Source organism: Haliotis rufescens, unplaced genomic scaffold (genome assembly GCF_023055435.1).
Source record: "Haliotis rufescens isolate VD_foot unplaced genomic scaffold, xgHalRufe1.0.p SCAF_28, whole genome shotgun sequence".
In the NCBI taxonomy this organism is placed as follows: domain Eukaryota; kingdom Metazoa; phylum Mollusca; class Gastropoda; order Lepetellida; family Haliotidae; genus Haliotis; species Haliotis rufescens.
In genome coordinates, this window is record NW_025963979.1 from 1,660,550 (window position 1) to 1,681,693 (window position 21,144).

The 21,144-nt window shown below is 39.1% G+C and overlaps 2 protein-coding genes across 3 annotated transcripts in view; both read left to right on the forward strand.

The window, feature by feature from the left end:
- The window catches only part of LOC124117943 (SH2 domain-containing protein 4A-like), a 273,682-nt gene that overhangs the window by 165,578 nt on the left and 86,960 nt on the right, over positions 1-21,144 (forward strand). Inside the window, exon 5 of the mRNA XM_046479961.2 lies at positions 20,824-20,913. Within this exon, the coding sequence (XP_046335917.1) occupies positions 20,824-20,913 (90 nt within the window). The remainder of the gene's footprint in view (positions 1-20,823; positions 20,914-21,144) is intronic.
- Positions 2,276-7,129, forward strand: LOC124117942. Of its 2 annotated transcripts, none has more exons than XM_046479960.2 (2): positions 2,276-2,434; positions 2,772-7,129. In XM_046479960.2, exon 2 carries the CDS (start codon positions 3,641-3,643, stop codon positions 5,183-5,185), a length of 1,545 nt encoding a protein of 514 aa, XP_046335916.1. In that variant the 5' UTR covers positions 2,276-2,434; positions 2,772-3,640; the 3' UTR covers positions 5,186-7,129. Both variants share the same exon structure in this region, with proteins under 2 accessions (XP_046335916.1, XP_048258607.1).

Sequence of the window (21,144 nt, forward strand, 5' to 3'; positions counted from 1 at the left end):
TAACACTAATTCACAGTATTGGACGTCAGCACCGGAAGTGACATCAGCGTCAGAAATAGCAGTTCAAGTTCCATCTCATCAGGAAATGACGTCTTTTAGGTAGAAGAGATCATAAGAGACGTCATTATCCAATAAAAGGTAAATGACAAACTGGAAGTGACGTCACAAACAACGCGTGGGCGGTCCTGATGTATGGTTCCTGTAGGAAGTGACAACTTGGAGACGATGGCTTGCGGTATATACAGTTTTACTTGATACATGTAGATATATACATACAAAAGACACTATGTGCCAGGTCAGCACATGGTGTTAGTGGTTGTTGTCTAGGTGCCCCAAGAGCACTCAGCCTAACCATAGCTAGGCTAAGGGTAAGACCTTTCTTTCTTCTTTTTCTGGACCAAGGCTTATATATAGCCAAGGTCACCTGACATTTAGTAAGTAATAAATATAAATGTAAACAGTAATTCATCAACAGGATGGCAGACGGACGATGTACACAAAAATGGGGATTAACAATTAGGATTAGCATCTTATAAATAACAGCAATTAAGTGTTTCAAGGCATATAGATGTCATGGCTCCAGGGTAATGAGCCTTTGCAATTAAATGTTCTTCAGACAATGGGTGTTGTAAATCAGTCGCTATGACAACTTCCCTCCGTTACGTGAAGCTTGGACCCCAAGCTTACATGAGTCCAAATTGATATGTGTGAACTTTTTCACCAACGAAAACAACCATGCAAATGTGAACAAAATCAGTTACATGAAATCCTTATGCAACAAATATATCTATGCAATGACGGTATGAAAGCAGAGACCATATAATAGAGGGACGGCCCTCTAGCCAATGCGCGAAACCATCAGCGCTACGGTTTGTACTGCGCAGCCTGTCCGGAAGCAAGCGAAAACGTGTGTTCACTGCAGTCATCGTAGTCGCCTTTTTTACCATACAAAGGTAAGATTTCAAAATATATTTTTATGCTCACGTATTTCTTAACATTGTCAACATTACGACTGAGATTTGTTGATGCGCTAAAGCATATCGTTGTTATTGTATTCGATGAAATGGTCACGCTTTGTTGTTGTTCGTGTGAGCAAAATGGCGAACATGTAAATTTGGGAAAAGTGCGTATTTTGACTTTCAATAACGGCCACTAAATATCAATAAAAGTCCTTGGTTACCAAGTTGTGTGCAAAGCAGATATGTCAAAAAGTGGCTTAGTGGTATTGTTAAATCTGTGGCAGTCGCGTTATGTCTGATTTTGACTGCGGAAATGACACTAAATCTGACTTTTCCCGAAATAATTACACCACAACACTTAATTTTCGCATGCGTTCAGACTAATGTTTTTTTCTATTTGCGGTATTGAAATAAATATGTTTAAATTCGTCACGATTTCCTCCGTGGCTTGGTACCACCCTTATTTTGCTACCATCAGTATTTATTTTTTTATGATTTTTGGCGCTAACCCACATTTTCGTCATATATTCACAGTTAAGTGTGCCCAAAAGCAGACGACATAACACCTCTTTTGTCTGTGATTTTGGTACAAATATATTTTTCAAGGCATTGTAATAATTTTCTATTTTTGTATTGATATCAGAATATATTTTGTAAGATCCATATTAAGTTTTTGACGATTTGTTCAGCCATTTCATTGTAAGTCTAACATTACTATTAACTTTTTTCACTTTAATGGGTCTCTTGAACCAAACCTGCTGAAGAAAACTTTAGATAATTTGTCAATGATTATATTTTTATTTAGAAAAAGTCTTTGTTTAATTTTTGTTTTATTAAAATATTTTATATGTATTCTCCCTAATAAATGCTAAATAAACATTATGAGTTATATGACCTGGACAATCATTAATAATGTAAATATGATTAAGGAACTACACATTTTGTGTATTAAGACAACAATAAAATCATCATCCAACATTGTTTTCATTGTATGCAATAAATATATACATTCCTATATTCCTCTCTCTCTCTCTCTCTCTGGGCGGTCGGGTAGCCTGGTGGTTAAAGCGTTCGCTCGTCACGCCGAAGACCCGGGTTCGATTCCCGACATGGGTACAATGTGTGAAGCCCATTTCTGATGACCCCCGCCATGATATTGCTGGAATATTGCTTAAAGCGGCGTAAAACCATACTCACTCACACTCTCTCTCTCTCTCTCTCTCTCTCTCTCTCTCTCTCTCTCTCTCTCTCTCTCTATATATATATATATATATATATATATATATATATATATAGTTTAATTTGTTTACATTGTGTCTAATATATAGTTTTGTTTTGTAGATGCCAAGAAAAAAGAAGACTTGTATTGGCCGTCGTCGGAAAGGGTACTCCAAGAGAGGTCCGAGACAAGAACTAGGCTCTCTCTCTGACCATACCTATTCATCAGTTCAATCAACAGTGCTTGATGATTACAAGTAAGTCATACATTTCTTTTAACTAATGTTGCACACCAAAGTAGGGGTATCACTGAGTATCACGATTAATGATATGTCTGAAGTAATGGTATGTTGGTTATGTATCAGTACAGTTTTTTATATATCAAAGTACCTAAAATAAATAATTGATAAATATCAAAGCACATGAATTATCAACAAGTATTAAAATTGTAACTTTTCTTATCTAAAGAATGTTTTATGCGATACTATTCAGTATAATTCCATTGTGAGTTTGAGCAGGTGGACTAATTAAATGATTTTGGCATCCTCCATGCTTTTTTTTCGAAGTAATAATAATGTGTATTTCCTTTTTCAGTTCAAGAGATGTGCTCTGGGATGAAGCATGGAATTCCTTCTTCATTGACATCTGTGATGACCCCATTGACATACCCTACCTTGGAGAAGCGATGGATTCTGATGGTTGCTCGGCCAATGAATTCTTTGTCATTCTTGACAGTGTACACAAGTATCATCCTGATAATGACTTAGATAATTTTGTTGATGGCATCCTGCAGTACCTAAAGTACCAACTGTTCTTATCATTGAAAAAGGAACTATTCAGGCATGCTGATGAGCTTGGCGAATTCACCATTTTGAGAAACAAGCGAGAGGAAGTGAACTTGGTGCAGTGTTATGATAGTGATGTTGCAGCGGTTCAACTCTCAGTGGTCATTAGGCCTTCTTTTGAAGCCACAGTTTATGCTCATTAGTGAAGGAGCTACTTCAACTATATCTGCATACAGAGAAGGAGACTTTGGTGCCAACATAGATGGAATAGCGTATAGTTCCACAATGCGTTCGTTGATGTGTCAGTTTTTGATTTCACGGAGAGACAGATGTGGTCCTTGCAGCAGATACAGAGCCACACTCCGAGCTAATGCCAGAAGAGAGAGTCTGTCCCCGAAAACCCCTAAACTAACTTCATTTACTCATACTACCCACAAGAACATGTCAAAGATGGAAGTCATCCAGAAGTATGAACTGATGAAAATCAGCCGCAATTCCATTCAGTCTGAAATGGAGCGTTTGAAGAGAACAATAAGCCAGACAATTTCACAGAAAGGTCTTACGCTAAGTGTTTCAAGCGACTCTGATTTTTCGCAATTATTGAAAGACCACCAAGATGAAGTAATGCACGATTACCCTGATGAGACATCTATTCAGAGACTTTTTTAGGAGCAACAAATGAAATACAATAAAATTAAAGACAAGCGGGCAATGCGATGGCATTCGATGGTAATTAAATGGTGTCTTTACATGCGTAGTAGGAGTCGGAAGGCCTATGAAGTTGCTGGAAAATCTGGATTCATCGCTTTGCCGAGCAAAAGGACATTGTATGATTATTCACATGCCCTTCCAAGTTCACTTGGCTTTCATCCCAGCTATTCAAAACATTTAAAGGAAGAAGCGAAGTCACTTGGAATGCTTGACATTGAAGAAAGATCGTACGTTGGCATACTTCAAGATGAAGTTAAGGTTTCTGAAGGCCTCGTATATGACAAACACTCGGGTGAACTTGTTGGATATGTGGATTTAGACAGGACTGGTAACGATTTGCTCAGTTTAGAGGAGTCAATAACTGGCGGCAAACCACAACTGGCTAATACCATGTTGGTCCTCATGATCCGTGGTATCATTACAGATTTGAAGTATCCATATGCAGCCTTTGCCACGAGGGGTATAACAGCAGACTATTTATATCCCATACTTTGGACAGCTGTTCTAAATTTAGAAAGCATTGGACTGAAGCCGCTGTTTATTACATGTGATGGAGCTTCATCAAATCGCAAGTTTTTCAGCCTACATGAAGTGCCCGAATTGAATAATTTTTTCTGGACATGGAATCGATACAGTCATCCACACAGGAAGATTTACTTTATATCTGATGTTCCTCATCTTATTAAAACCACAAGAAACTGTTTTGCTAATTCCGGATCTCACAAGAAGACCAGAGAGCTGTGGAAAGATGGACGTGATGTTAGTTGGCTTCATATGTTGAAGTTTTATGAAGAACATGTGGAAAATGAATTGTTTTGTAAAACCTACAAGCTTACAAGAGATCACATTGACTTGTCACCATATTCAACAATGAAAGTTAACCTGGCTGCACAAATATTTAGTAGTTCAGTGGGAAACGCTCTTGAGGACTTATATGGGGACCCAGTCCAAGAAACTGTGAATCTTATCAGACACATGAACCGTTTTTTTTATTGTCTTAACACGCGGAGTTTGCAAGAAGGAATCATAGCCCGGAACAGTGACAAGAAGGAGTATCGCAGCATTAATGATCCCAGACTGCATTATCTTCTCAATGAATTCTTGGATTTTTTCAAAGCCTGGGAGGATAGTGTCATGAGACGACATGGGCAGTTTACCTTATCACAAAGGAAGCGTATGATGCTCAGTCATCAAACTCTCAAAGGACTAAAAATATCTGTGAATTCCATTGTAGAATGTGTGCGATTCATGCTCACAGCCGGTGCAGAATTTGTATTCACCCACCGATTCAACCAAGACCCTCTAGAAGAACAATTTGGACAGTATCAACACAAAGGAGGCTCAAATGACAATCCCTCAGTTTATGCTGTTAAACATGCCTTTTCACAGATGAAGGTCCTCGCTTCCTCTGCGCTCCAACCTATACGTGGCAACATTTCGAACAAGAGGCCACAACAAATCTTGACTGTTGATAATGCGGCTCTCCCTAGGCGTAAACAGAGGCGTGTATAGTGTACTCATTGGGGAGAAGTAGAAAAACTTGTTGATGAGTTTAGATAATAGAAAATTAGAGAAACGTGTAATTAATATCCCTGAACTTGTTCAGATTGATTTCAGTGCCCACAAAACTTTTCAATGCACATGTTTTTGTATCGAGTGTACCACTCACATGTATTGTAAGAATATTGTAACTTAAACATGTTTAAGACTATTAACACAAGACAAACACAACAGTAGACTGGGGAGGTTGAATGAATGACATGATGACAATTTATTATTCTTGTTGAACATACTGATTTTGATTGACTGCCATGACCCATCTTCAATGATAGATTCTTGTAACATGTTATGTTTGTTTTTTAACGCGACTGAGCAATATTCCAGCTAAATGATCGTGGTCTGTTAATAATCAAATCTGGACCAGACAACCAAGTGATCATGAGCACCTGATCCCATTAGTCGCCTCTTATGACTAGATGACTGTCACTGTCCATTAGAAGTGTACACATTCTCAAATGACATCAACGTGATGGTTAATGGAAATTGTCTCTGGTTTTCAAGGCTTTTCTCAGTGACTGGCTCTTTTTGCCCTCGTTAGTTTTTCTCTCTATCTTTTTCTTTTTTTGCTGTTGACGCTTCAGGAACTTGGCAACAGCCCCGCCACGCACATTTAGGAACAAAGTGATTAGAAATTCTAACAATTTTAGTTTCAATTCTTCTTCACAAACAACTAACTTGTCCCAGTAAAAGTGTACCATATGGTTGGTTAGAATAACTTCCTTCAATTTGTCACAGAGAAGGGAGTACAAATTAAGGTGGGAGAGATTTACTTGACGGACAGCAATTTCAATTGACCGCACAAGAAAAAAGCAATTGTCACTAGGAAGAGTAAGGCCACCCCTGTTGATTTTTTCAGTCCATTTTGAAAATCTGCTGATGTAGCTTTCTTTTGACTCTGTTGATGTGCGAAGATTGTCGATGACAGTCTCGATGTTGTTGCCGCTGATTGTCTTCTTTTTTAGCAAAGCATGGACAATGTACCCTGAGATGTAATATAAAACTGCCTGGTCATTTTCACTGATATGGTTGGCTTGCTTCTCATCAGCTGTCTTCATGGAATCTGATAGAACTTGAAGGAGGGTTTGAATAATCCGATCTAGCAAACACTGAGTGAAGATGTGTATTATCCTGATTGGTTGGCTGCTGACTTCCTCTATACAGGTGCACATGCTTGAAAGGAAATCTTCCTCCAGACACAACTGGTGATAACTGCTCCAGAGTGCCTCTCGGTCACTTGACAGCGACCTCCCGTGGCCGAACCCCTTGAAAACTTTATGGAACCTTGGTGTCACAATGTCAATTAAATCATCAGTGGTATCTGCATCTTCATCAAGGGACTTGGCAACTTGGATCAGATCTTGACCAATCGTTGAACCTGACTGCAATGCATCCATCATTGGGTCGCAAATGATCAATTACAGTGCCTTTGGTACTCCATTCTTTAATGCGTCCTTCATTTCAGTTACATTTGCAAGTGGCATAGACATTGTACTGTGTTTTTCATCCGATTTGGAGATGGGTGGCTTGCCTGTCGTAGCGCTTGCTTGCCTATGCTCATGGGCTGAAATCATTAAGATATTTACCAAATGAAATCATACTCTTTTTAAACGTGTAGAAATTACCTAGGGGATAGGCAAAATCCCATGTAAAAAATCATCACTTATTTATTATTGTATATTTAAAATATTTAGATCTAGTGAAGTTATTTTTACTTTTGTTTTTTAATTTGCATTTCAAATCCTGAAGCAACAACTGAAAACTATTTTGTGTTGCACCAAGTTACCAAGATCAAATTTTAATTTATTTCAAAAATTATTTTATTCTGTAGTTTTGTTATACTGGAATTACAATTTTGTCCTACATACTTTGATGTATATGTTTTAGTTGTGGCTAAATCCAAAGTAATGGTGTATTAAAAATAAAATATCATTTATACATCTATTGTCAATTTTTATAATAAATATATATTCATATCAGAACTTATGGTATTTTGTTTTGTTTCAATAATAGTAGTTGCATGTCTCGTGCCAAGTTGAAGTTTAACTTGGTATTTGATTGATCAGAAGTAAACAGAAAACTTAATTAGCACAGTTTAGAATATTACAACCGTTACTCCTGGATGCGATATTTATATCTCGTACTAAGCTTGTTGCTGCTGCACTGTTTCACACGCCAGACCGAATTATTTGGATGCTGAACTTGGAACTTTTCCGTAACCTCCCTTTGAAAAACTGTCGCGTTACGGCCAACAGCATTATCACTGCTAGCCCCAAACTTGCATTATCTAATAATATTGGATAAACAGCGAAGCGCATTATCGGTCACATCGAAAATTCGCTCAACAACGCTCGGAGATATGTGAAATTATAATTTCTTTGGAAATATTGCCTATTAGCAGAGACCATATAACAGATTAATATATGGTCTCTGCTATTAGCTATTTACAAGACTTCTTTCATGGGAATTTAGAAGTTGGAGGATAGGAATTCATGGATGAACAACTTTACAAGACATAAAAAATATACTGGGAATTAATAGCGTCATTTTACTGGCTGATAGTAATTTTAAAAGCAATTACGCGAGCCCTATTCCAGAGAATAGGTTTATTTGCCAAACAGTCTGGTCTGTATATTTATTAAATAATTTTAGATACATTTTGAATGTTATTGTTTCTTAACATCGAGAATATTGTGACCTGATAAAACTGTCTTGCTGGCGACTGTTTTTGTTTATTTACACCTGCGTAATTTACCGGATCGTATTTATCAGTGACATCCGTAGATGATTTTGTAACTTTGATTTTTGATAATAGTTATACAATGGTAACATAAAATAACATAAATATACTGATTTTTGGAAATAAAATAGATCTAAATTATAATACCTTTGATATCGGATCGGTTGTGCTTCTTCTTCACGTGCCCCCGAAAACCTACAATTGTTTTGTAGGATTTGGAACACTCGGGACACTCGTAGACAGCCGTCGTATTTTCTTTTCCAATTGTTTTCTTTGATTGAAACCTTTTGGGAGATTTTACCAACGGTTTGGTACCGGTAACATCACTGTCATTCTCTTCAGACCAAGAATCATCCGAAACCAACCCCTGGTCGTAGTCTGTGAATTCTCCAAGTAAAATATCGAGGTCCAAGTCGGAATCGTCCCAGTGAATGAAGTCGTCCATGGCTATGCCGAATGTTAATCGAAATAAATGTATCGGGCTTATAAAGACATGCATTTCCCGGAAGACACACATGTTTAGCAGTAATTTGCAGCCAATTGACATGTGCTAATGAGAGATAAGATAAAGATTATTGTAATCTGGTTAGGGTCGTCGTTTTATTGGATTGTCGCTGGTCGCAGTTGGAGAAATCTCGACTAAGGGAATTAACTCTAGCCCCGGATATTATGTAATATTGTTTACGTGGTTACCAGACTGGTCAGTCGTGAATATCTGCGCATCTGTTGCGCACGTGCAGCGGTTCCGGGAAAGTTAACAGCGGGGGTCGGGGTGTATCAGTTACATGCCAGACCGTAGCACTGATGGTTAGTGATACTTAGTTACTGTTGGGGAGGGCCGTCCCTCTATTATATGGTCTCTGATGAAAGTGATCATCTAGCCAATGGGTGCTCTTCCCGTGTCTTTGACGGAGCTTGCCCAGATATTGTGGGTGCGATGCCCGAGAAAGAAAATCCTTAATTCCGACATCAAAACTCTGAAATGCTGAATACTGCTGTGCTGTTAATTACTTAGTACTGACATACAATAAACATATGTGTGGGGGTGGCTCACTCAAGAATATCCCTAATCTAAATTTAAAGTCCTAGACAATACATTCAGTTTTGTACCAAACTGTGCACATTATTAACTTGTAACAAATGACAAATTTTGTCGTTTAGATTTTTGAAATTATGTGTCGAGCTTTAAGGTGTGACTCGATAACCCTACAGTTTATGTCTGGCGTGGCCTGGCCTGGAGACATTTCAAAGATTCCCTACACAATAACTTCAAAGATCTAACTTGACTAAAGATGCAAAATTTGAGTATATTGCACATATACAAAACTGAATTTTGTAAAGACACATTTTGGCATTAACATACTGGCTTTGATTTAACATACCTGGTTGCACTATTCAACAGTCACACAATATATATCCTTGATTGAGTTCATGTAAAACACAAATTAGTAGGTCCAAATGAGATATCTTGTACACAGTGTCCATCTTGTAGGTGCCGTGAGGCGGCTTCTGTATTGTGCAGGGTCTGCATGAAGATGGCTGTGGTCGGATCTCTGTGGGATAGGCGTGTATACTTCTTTTCTTAGGTCATGTGCAGGAACGAGATCTTGAAGGGGAAGTCTTAGCAGTGTTGCTAAGATATTCGAGCAGGGAAGGTTTGGGATCGGAGAACTTGTTCTTGATCGGAGAGGTTCTTGTTCTTTCTTCAATCTTGTTACAGGACATTTCTTCGTTCTTGGTGTTTGGCCTCCAGGAAGGTAGTATATCCTTTTAATAAGAGACTGTCACTTCCTACAGTTTTGTGAACCATATGCCATGCTGCAAAGAGGTACAGGAAAGGACGGACTAAGAAGTCTGTCATACCCGATAGCTCCATCAAATTATTATTGAATGTTCTGATGAACAAAACCTTCCAAATGGCATGCTGGTTTTCTTGGGGGAATGAGTCAGCAAAGAGCCGGAGTCACAGGAGATTAATCACAATTCTTTTTAAAAAGAACAATTAACAATGAGCAATTTACAATATCCTAGAAAATAGCTGAGGTTGCCACAGAGAGTCGGTACAACCCTCTGGGCTGTGGGAGAGAGATCTGCTTGGTATGAGCGTCAAACCCCATCTGCCTAACATTTGGCTTCTGTATGTATTTAACAAAAATTAGAACCATAAAAAGGAATATGATTGGTTGATACATGATGGGCTGCGCCTTATGGTTGTGCCCTATGCTAAATGGATGGCTCGACAGAGGGGAATACTTAATCCTGTTAATCCTAGCTGGCACTAATCTTGTTGACATATTTACTGGGTGCTTTGAAAGAGATTATGGTGTCACTATAGACGAGCTTGTATTGGGGCTAATCCTTAATGCACTATGGACGAGCTTGTATGGGGGCTAATCCTTAATGAGTCTAAATTGAAGTAATTGCTGAATGATATTCCAATATAGGTGATGACAGATTTACTTAAATAGAATAGTTCAAGGTAATCTATAAGACTATGTAGACATATCTTTTGTCTGGGAGATGGGATCTTGATACCTTAGGCTAGCATTTATCTAAAAGCTTCAAATCTATTAAACTATGTAGACATAACTCTTGTTTTATTCAATAGTATGTCTAGGAGATGCGCTCCCATTACCTTAGGCTAGCATCTATCTAAAAAGCTATAACTGAAACTACTGATATTTTATATATGCATTTTACCTGATGATAAGTATTACTTGCTAAACTATAGTTATATGAAATGATATATAAATATTACACCATGATAACTCATAAAAGCACTTGATGTGGATCTAATTATTATAGGAAAACTTAGTATAAATGTTATATCATGATATCACACCTGGAAGTGATGTCAGCACCAGAAATAGTGTCACAAATCCAATTTTAACAAGAAATGACATCATTTGGTTGAAATGACATCATTATTACAAACAAGATCAGCAAATGTAACAGTAATTCTAGTGCAGGTATCACGTATTTGACTGATTCTTGATGCATACTGATTTTCAAGTCCTCAGGAGGAATTTCAGAGGAAATTATCTCGAGTCAGGATTAGAATCAGTGATTAAATGGTTTCCACAAGAGGATTACTGTCAATTACACAGGGATTTACTAGAGGCAGATCTCACAGGGTCCCTCTGGTATATTCTGGCAAAGATGTAATAGAGGTAGAGGATAAAAGATAAAACAATAGTTACCATTGTTAATAATTCTAAGAATACTACCTCTATTACATCAGGAATAGTCCCACCCACCTCCCCAATTCATCTCCCTTCAGTGGGTAGATGTTGGAAAGAAGTGATGTTTCCCGCCATTATGAATGTCATAGCTTGGGTTGCTAAAGTGCTATATTGGGTACAACTAATTGTGTGATTGACAGTGAAGAGGACATCTGTTGAAAATGTGAAAATTTTAGTCAGTGTGACTGAAGCCAAAATACAGGATTTATGGAAAAGATGTAATAGAAGTATTATTCTTAGGATTATTAACAATGATAACTATTGTTCGATGTCTGGTAGAAATTTCATCGATAACTAAGCACTGCTATTATTTGTAGTAGACTCAATACATGAACAGTCAGTGTAACAGGGATTGTTTACCCTGTTCTTGTCTTAATTAAAGAAACTAACGGACCAATGAAACTGTAACTACTCATGCTCATACCACCAAAAGAGGTAGATTTGGGGGCAGCCATGTTAGATAAATACTTGTAGAACTGAACTGAACTTTATTTACACTGTCATGGTGACTGATTTACGACACCCATTGTCTAAAGAACATTTAATTGCAAAGGCTCATTACCCTGGAGCCATGACATCTATATGCCTTGAAACATTTAATTGCTGTTATTTATGCGATGCTCATCCTATTTGTTAATCCCCATTTTTGTGTACATCAACCGTCTGCCATCCTGAACAGGATGTGCAAGTATGTCACTGATGATTTACTGTTTACATTTATATTTATTTCTTACTAAATGTCAGGTGACCTTGGCTATATAAGCCTTTGGTCCAGAGAGATTGAGAGCGGATGATGGAGCCCTCTGGATCCGCACAAAAAGCATTAATATGGCCCAAAATTTACTCCAAAAATCTCTTAAAAAAATACAACAATGGGCTGACAAATTGGGCTTCTCCCTTAACTCAGAAAAAACAACAGGAATAGTATTCAAACATAAAAACATGAAACCCGCCTCCCCAATCCTCCAGCTAAACAACCAAACAATCAAATTTCAAAAACAAACCAAATTCTTAGGACTTATTTTCGATGAACATCTCACCTGGCATGGGATGCTCACATCCAAAACCTAACAACTAAATGCAGTAAAGACCTAAACACCCTAAGATGCCTCACTGGCTCAAACTGGGGAGCCTCCAAAGATACCCTCCTCTCACTTTACATATCACTAATTAGATCAAAACTAGACTACGGCTGCGCCATATACAACACCCTAAACAACTCTCTATCTAAAAAACTTGACTCAATACAATATCAGGCTCTCAAACTAATTACACGCACCCAACATGGCACCTCCTACACCTCACTTCAGGCCTTAACAGGAGAAATTCCACTAAGTCTACGCAGGGAACAGCTAAGCTTAAATTTCTGGGCCGCGTCCCAATCAAACCCTCTCATCCACAACTTAATAAACCAAAACATCAGCCCCAAAAACCAAGCTCTAGCTCGTAAACACCCCTTACTTACCCCAATATCCCAAAGAATAACAAACTACCTAAATGAACACCAAATTAAAAATCTTAAACAAAACTGCAAACAATCAAATATCTTCACCCCTAAACTTAAAATACCCAAAATAGACACAACACTAGCTAGCCTAATAAATAAACAAACCGACCCAAACATAGCTAAAACTACCACACTAGCATACATACACGAAAATTGGCCAAATTGGTGTCAAAATTTACACGGACGGATCCTCAGATCCGACCTCCAAACACACAGATTTCGGAGTCCATACCACAAAACCAACTAAAACCACACAATCCTTCCGACTCCCAAACAACCAATCAATATTCACGGCAGAACTAATGGGCATGGCCTCAGCCCTCCATAATCAAGAATCCAAAAACCACAAAAAAAATCCTAATACTTACCGACTCCCTAAGTGGACTGCAAGCCCTCAAAAACAAAAATACCAAAAACCGACCTAAATTAATAAATCTAATGCTTAAAAGCTCCAACGACCTAACTAAGGCAGGCAAACAAATAACCTTCTTGTGGATACCCGCCCACGTAGGAATATACGGTAATGAAAACGCCGATAAGGCAGCTAAACTATCCCTCAAAATCCCAGAAATAAGCTTAAACTTACCCATCTCAAAATCAGAAATTAAAAGTGTAAATAAGCAAAAAATCACCAAAAAATGGCATAACCTATATCTAAACTCAAATAGCTAAATCAAAAAAGTACTCAGCAAACCACTAACCAAACCAAAAATTCACCATCCATCAAAAAAAATCGACAGAGTAATCACTAAACTCCAAACAGGACACACCAACCTAAATAACCACCTAAAAAAAATTTAAAAAACATACTACAGGTAACTGCCCACACTGCAAACAACTAGAAACCCCAGAACACGCACTCATCTACTGCACACACTACCTAACACATCGAACCGCATTACAAACCACCCTCAATCTAAACAAGGCTCTCACTCTAGAAGCAATACTAAACCCACAAAATAAACTAGAAAACTTCAAGGCCTTAGGCGTATTCTTAATCAAAACGGAACTAATAAAACGCATCTAAAAACACTATAATCCACCAAATCAAAATTACATAAACACACAAACATCCACCATACCCAGCTCCCTTAGTTCTCCTCCCCTACCCCATTGGCATCTATTCCAAATCTCAAAATTCCCAAATTCTATATAAGCAACCCCTAAAGCCCCCTCTTGGGTTGCATACACCACTTTCGCCCCTTTCGGAAACACATTAAATGGCCTGGCCGGGCCCGTGTGCGAAATACGCATCAGTCGGAAAGCGCACGTTAAATCTCCAAAGTAAGTAAGTAAGTAAGAGATTGAGAGAGAAGAGTAGGAGAGGAAAAGAAAGGTCTTACCCTTAGCCTAGCTAGGGTTTGGCTGGGTGCTTCCTGGGCACCTAGACAACAACCACTACCACTATGTGCTGACCTGACACATAGTGTCTTTTGTATGTATATATCTACATGTATAAAGTAAAACTGTATATACCCCAAGCCATCGTCTCCAAGTTGTCACTTCCTACAGGAACCATACGTCGGCTCCTTGCATATACGAGTATGCAAATTGTTCATTAATCAACGTCGGACCGCCACGCGTTGTTAATTTGGTGGAGCTATTGGGTATGACAGACTTCTTAGTCTGTCCTTTCCTGTACCTCTTTGCAGCATGGCATATGGTTCACAATACTGTGGGGAAGTGACAGTCTCTTATTAAAAGGATATACTACCTTCCTGGAGGCCAATCACCAAGAACGAAGAAACGGCCTTTAACAAGATTGAAGAAAAAACAAGAACCTCTCCGATCAAGAACAAGTTCTCCGATCCCAAACCTTCCCTGCTCGAATATCTTAGCAACACTGCTAAGACTTCCCCTTCAAGATCTCGTTCCTGCACATGACCTAAGAAAAGAAGTATACACGCCTATCCCACAGAGACCCGACCACAGCCATCTTCATGCAGACCCTGCACAATCCAGAAACCGCCTCACGGGCACCTACAAGATGGACACTGTGTACAGATATCTCATTGGGACTTACTAATTTGTGTTTACTTACATGGACTCAATCAAGGATATATATTGTGTGACTGTTGAATAGTGCAACCAGGTATGTTTAATCAAAGCCAGTATATTAATGCCAAAATGTGTCTTTACAAAATTCAGTTTTGTATATGTGCAATATACTCCAAATTACATCTTTAGTCAAGCTAGATCTTTGAAGTTATTGTGTAGGGAATCTTTGAAATGTCTCCAGGCCACGCCAGACATATAGTTGCAGTTAGGGCCTAGACAAACCTAAGCTGTAAGGGTTATCGAGTCACACCTTAAGGCTCGACTCGTAATTTCAAAAATCTAAACGACAAAATTTGTAATTTGTTACAAGTTATTAATGTGCACAGTTTTGTACAATATTGAATGTATTGTCTAGGACTTTAAATTTAGATTAGTCCGCGCCTCAAAATTCTATAGCGGATTGTCTACAATGACGTCCGCGCCCCCAACTCGTAGCGCGGATTGTCTACTCCGACGTCCGTGCCACAAACCTACATATCCATCCATAGAAACAATATAGCCGTTTAACCAGCCACCCACCCATAGCCAACAACAACAAGCCCACTGCCAATCACGCCGACACACAGCCTTGCCCCCACCACCCACCCCCCGCGCTAGGCCCCTGCTTTTAACTTAGGTTATCTACTCATATCCACTACCCTTTCCCCCTTTATAAATTATTTTTCATTTATTATTAGTAGCTACACATCAGCTTAACTGATTACTTCTGTCACTCTACCTATCCTAGTTATTACACCCCAATAAAACTTGGTTAATGTAGGACTTTTTATCCCTCCTCGGCTCTCTACTGCCACTAAAACCTCAACCTCTCTTCTTGTTACTTTATCCCCCTTCACTTACAGTTTTTTGGGCTAGACGTTTATTATTATTCCAACTATTTTATACTTTATAAAAACCGTCTGCCCCGAGTGCGAAATAGTCAGAGGTTGAAGCGCTCGTAAAATCTCCAAAAATCTATCTATCAGTGAAAAAGCCAAATTCACACTACCAGGCTGCACCCAATATAGAAAAGACAGAAAAAGACTTATGCCTGGCAACAAGGGAGGAGGACTAATCACCCTTGTCCACGACAGCTGAACCTAACAAAATATTGAATCAAACGTAGGAAACCTTGAAACCAAAGTAATCTCCCTAAAACTGGCAAATGGCATGAATTACACAAAGCTAACATATACCACAGGGTTAGCAATGAAATAAACACAGAAGAGCTAACGAGACTAGCTTAAATAGTAGGAAAAAATGGGATAATCCTTGGTTACTTAAATGCCCACAGCCCCTTATATGAAGACAGGAATGATTCATGCAAATATGGCAAAATCGTAGAGAAATATGTTGAAGACGACAATCTCATAACTCTGGACAACGGCAGTCCCACACGTTATGACCAAGTCCACAACACGTGGAGTTCAATTGACCTCACAATTGCCACCAACAACCTCGCCTCACATTGCCAATTGCGAGTCCATGATGACACTTGGGGAAGAGATCACCTGCCTACACTCACCCACATAGGTAGCCCACCACAATTAGAGGAAAAGCCCAATCCTCAGCCCACATGGGACTATGCAAAGGCTGATTGGCCCAAATTCAGGAAGGAATGTATATCATTAAAATCCTCAGAAATTGACTTGGATAATCCTGATCTTTGCAGCAAAGAATTCAAACAGGGAAAAATGCTTATGCTTAAGATATCCAAACAGCCGCAAAGCAAGCATCTGGTGTACAATATACCATTTACTGTGGCAGAATTTGATGATGCGATACAACAAGAAAAGGTACTGCACCTGGTCTTGACACAACCAGCTACGAGATATTGAAAAACCTACCTGATCAAACAAAGAGCTTACTCACTGAGTTGTATAACACGATAAGGTCCAAAGGCGAAATCCTAAAAGCATGGAAACATGCTGAAGTTATCCCGCTTCTAAAGCCAGGGAAAGACAAAGCCCTACCAGACTCTTATCGACCGATCTCACTCCCCTCAAACATGTGCAAAGCTATGGAAGCCATGGTTACAAAAAAGCTCAGGCATCACCTGAAAAAGGCAACCACATCAAACCTGACCAAAGCGGCTTCAGGAAGGGTCATTCATGATTAGAGCATATTCTAAGACTAGAAAATGAAATAAAAAAAGCTCAATTAAACAGACAATACCTAGTATTTCTGGAATTCAGCAAAGCAATATTATCGTTCTGGGGAAGAACATCAAACCCTTTGGTTTAAAAAGATATGGCAAGACAAAAACACCCGAGATGAAGCCCTAGCTCAGAAAAATCCCTCACTAAAGCCATCTGGGATATTAGCTGGTATAAGAACTCATCCAAAGTCACAATTGTGATGACATTCAACCATCAGAAAGTCACTACAAAGGGTTACACCACCCCTGGACTTACAAAAACTCCCAGTTGACACTGCTTTAACATCAGAAGTCACCAAACAAGAAACCCCATCCCTACTACGATCAGTAGCTATCACTAAAATTCAAAATACCTGGGACAGCTGGGCCCATATATACATTGATGGATCCAAGAATCCTATCAACAACAGTGGTGGTTACGGGATCCATATATCCGCAGCTCCAAACCCCAAGCACTTTCGGTTTGCCTGCCGGATGGTCAGTCAGTATTCACGGCTGAATTGGAGGCAATTCATCATGCACTCAACCTCATACCGGAACTACAGGAAGCAAAAGCAGCTGTCCTATCAGACTCGCTAAGTGCACTTCAAGCCATCAGCGGCAGAAACTCAAACTTCAAGCCAAACACAGTCAATAATATTCTATACGAATATACAAAACTATCGTGCCAAGGGCAACAGGTGGAGCTGTGTTGAATCCCCTCTCACATAGATATTTATGGAAATGAAAAAGAAGACACATTGGCAAAGCTAGACAAAGTGGAGATACAGCCTATTCCCTTCAGTAAACTAGAGATCAAAATCATAATCAAAGCCTTAATTAGTTCATTGCCCAAAGATGGCATGCCCAGTGGGATGCAAGTAAGATCCGCAGATGGTTATACAAAATTCAACCCAAGATCCACCAAAAGCCATACTCATACTCAAATGACAGGAAAGTCAAAATAGCCATCTCACACCTCAGACTCGGTTACAAAAAGGCACTATGACAAGGTTTGTTCATCTTGCAATCAGGCTGAATCCATTGCTCACTTGTTACTGGAATGTCAAGACTCTGCCCTAGCCCGGACTCGGTTAAAACGAGAATTAGATCTCCTAAAGCCAAGAGATGCAATAGCGAAGACCAAACTCACTCTATTTCTGAGAGATGGACAGCTATTCAAACATATATAAACAGAGCAGCCAAAGATAAATTATATCAATATATGAAAATAAAAATCATATCAATACAAGAACAGAAATTCTGTGAATACCAAACTCACAATAGATTTGTGTACCCTAAACACACATGAGTCCCAAAGAAATTGCTTAGGCAGGCCTCTTAAACACTTAAAACAACAACAACAAAAACAACTCCTCTTTCTTAATGAAAGTAGTGAAATTTGGTGAACAAGTAGCTTGTAGTAGACTTGAACATTCCGTTACTGGCCATACCCTGGTATTTTATGTATACTGAACAACAAAAGTTCCTGTGACATTAATAAGATTTAATGCAAAGTTATGTTTTTTACCAAATCTGTAACAATTTCAGTTTGCAACAGATAAAAGACTCCTGTAAGTGTTTTGGTTTAATTGGCCATACTGACTTCAGAAAATGAGTGATTTCATAAAAAACATGAACATGCCAAAATGTCAATTTACAAATCAATAGCGTGTGTCCACCTCTGGTTGCGATGCAAGCAACACATCTTCGTCTCATGGAATGGACCAGGTGTATCACAAAGTCCTGTGGGATATCTGTCCATATCCGCTGTTTTTAAGTTCCTGGAGTGTCTGTGGAACACGTGGTTGACGTCGAAGGTGCCGATCCATCTCATCCCACATGTGCTCGATTGGTGAGAGATCAGGGGAGCGAGCCGGCCAGAAGATGACATTCACTTTGTTTTTGTTGAAGAGAATCCTGAACGAATCGAGCAATATGAGGCCGGGCGTTGTCATGTTGAAAGGTAATGCCTGGGCAATGACAACGCAAAAACAACAGGGCCGATAGCGCTGTCCATTGAGATTTCCCTCTACCACTATCCTCTGTCTTGCTGTAATCCCATCCCATACCCTAACACTACCGCCCCCGAACCGATCTTCTTCCATGACACAATGATTGACTTAACGTTCATCTCGACGTCGGTACACTCGAATCCGTCCATCGCTGTGGCTGAGTTGAAAACGAGACTTGTCGGTGAATAGAACTTGTCCCCACTGCTGGCCGTCCACATCTTCCCGAGGCAAGAGAGTTAACTGACTTTAAAAGTCCAGTTGCCACCCTTGCCGAACTAGGCTTGAATTCCTGCGCTTGATCGTAGCGCCACCAGTGGCTATTACGAGTTATGTCCTTTCTATGCCTCTCCTATTGACCAATCAGATTCAACCTCTCGTATCACTTGCATTTGTTTTAAAAAAAACGGTGGCGCCCAGTCAAGACGATCTGATTGATAATCAAGATCTATATTTTGATAAAATGAATCTTACATCGCGAAGTGCATCAAATCACGTGAGCACCTTTATTAAAAGCATGAAAAGATTTAGAAAATATCTGTTGACAACGAGTTAGCTGTGCACATGCTTTGCAAATCCTGCGGTAGACCGAAATCTGCATGACACTTTATGAACCGGATTTTGATTTCAGTGCCAATTTTGATTAGACATATGCCAAAATGTAACTCCATAATACCAGCCTAGTTCGGCAAGGGTGGAAACTGGACTTTTATAGTCAGTTAACTCACTTGCCTCGGGAAGATGGGCCGTCCAGTGTAGATGCTGTCTGCACCACTGTAGACATGCTTGACGGTGGTTTCCTGTCAAAATGGGATGTCTGGCGGGTCTTCTGGTGACAATCGCTGCACATCTGAGGCGACAACGTACGGTTTGTGAAGATATTCGCTTCTTCATAGGGATGCTTCTTGCAGTCACTGTTGCTGTCTGGAATCGATTTCGTAGGTGTGTTGTTCGAATCCAGTTGTCTTGTCGATTATTGGTTACGAGTGGCCTGCCACTCCGAGGATGGTCTCTGACTGCATTCGTCTGTTGCCAACGTTGCCATAAACACCAAATGGTGTTTCTGTGGACGTTAAATTGTCTTGCAACATAACGTTGAGTCGATCCTACTTCAAGCATACCAATGGCTTGCAGACGCTCATTTTCGGAAAGGCATGGCATTTCGTAATGTTGAATAATTGCGTAATTTTGTTGTTTTTCTGAGTGGTTGTCAGCACGATGCTAAACAATGCATATGGAATCCCGTTAATGCACTTGTTTTTATACCCATTCTTGGGTAGTGAAATGCATTAGGCTTGTATAAAAGTCAACTTTTGCATGGAATGCATGCTTTTCTGTTGCAGTTGTGTTTTTGTGACTTGATTCCAAACATGTACTACAATATTGAAAACCGAACTTTACTTGTTTGAAAAATACACTAAAATATTGGCGTCACAGGAACTTTTGTTGTTGAGTATATTTTCACCACCTTCACCTTGCCACTTTGTCCATGCCTGCACACTATTTAAAATGTACATTTGGCTCTGTATACATATTTTTCTGTGAAACTGCAAGACTGATCAAGCTGAAATATGACATGTGTTTCTCCCAATAATCTGATAATAGCATATTTAAATATTTAGTAATACTGATACAACTTCTAATATACCCTGCTTGTAGAGAGAGAACACAATATTAAATATTGTTCTGATTTTTTTATATGCATCAAAAAGAAAATTGGTGTGATCAGAACAGAGGTACTTATGAGTTTGCACTGTTCTTATCATTTTTGGTTAAAGTTCACTAACAGGTATATTTATTATTGTTGAAGAACCGAAATTGATTTAGCCTATGTCATTGTATTTCGTGAAACTGTTTTGGTGGAAGATGTAAGTACTTCATACTTGTTGTTAAGGAGAATGACACATTTATTTTACAGAAAGAAAGAAGAAGAGAACTGGAAGAGGCAGCTTGAAGATGAAAAGAAGAAGTTGGAGAAACAGAAAGAAGAAACAGAGTTACTGATACGGTGAGATAAAATAATGGAGGAAAGGGTTCAGACAAATATTTGCCCCTTTTAGTTTTGAGCAGTGCCAGTCAGGAAAGGTGCAAGAACCAAAACAATGCAGTTATTAAAACAAAAAACCCATAAACATTAAGTTTACCCGAAACTAATCCAAAGGGATAATGGTTGAACTGCCATTGTTTCCTTCCTCTTTAAAAACCCAAATATAAATGTGTATCCTTGAGCACCACCCTC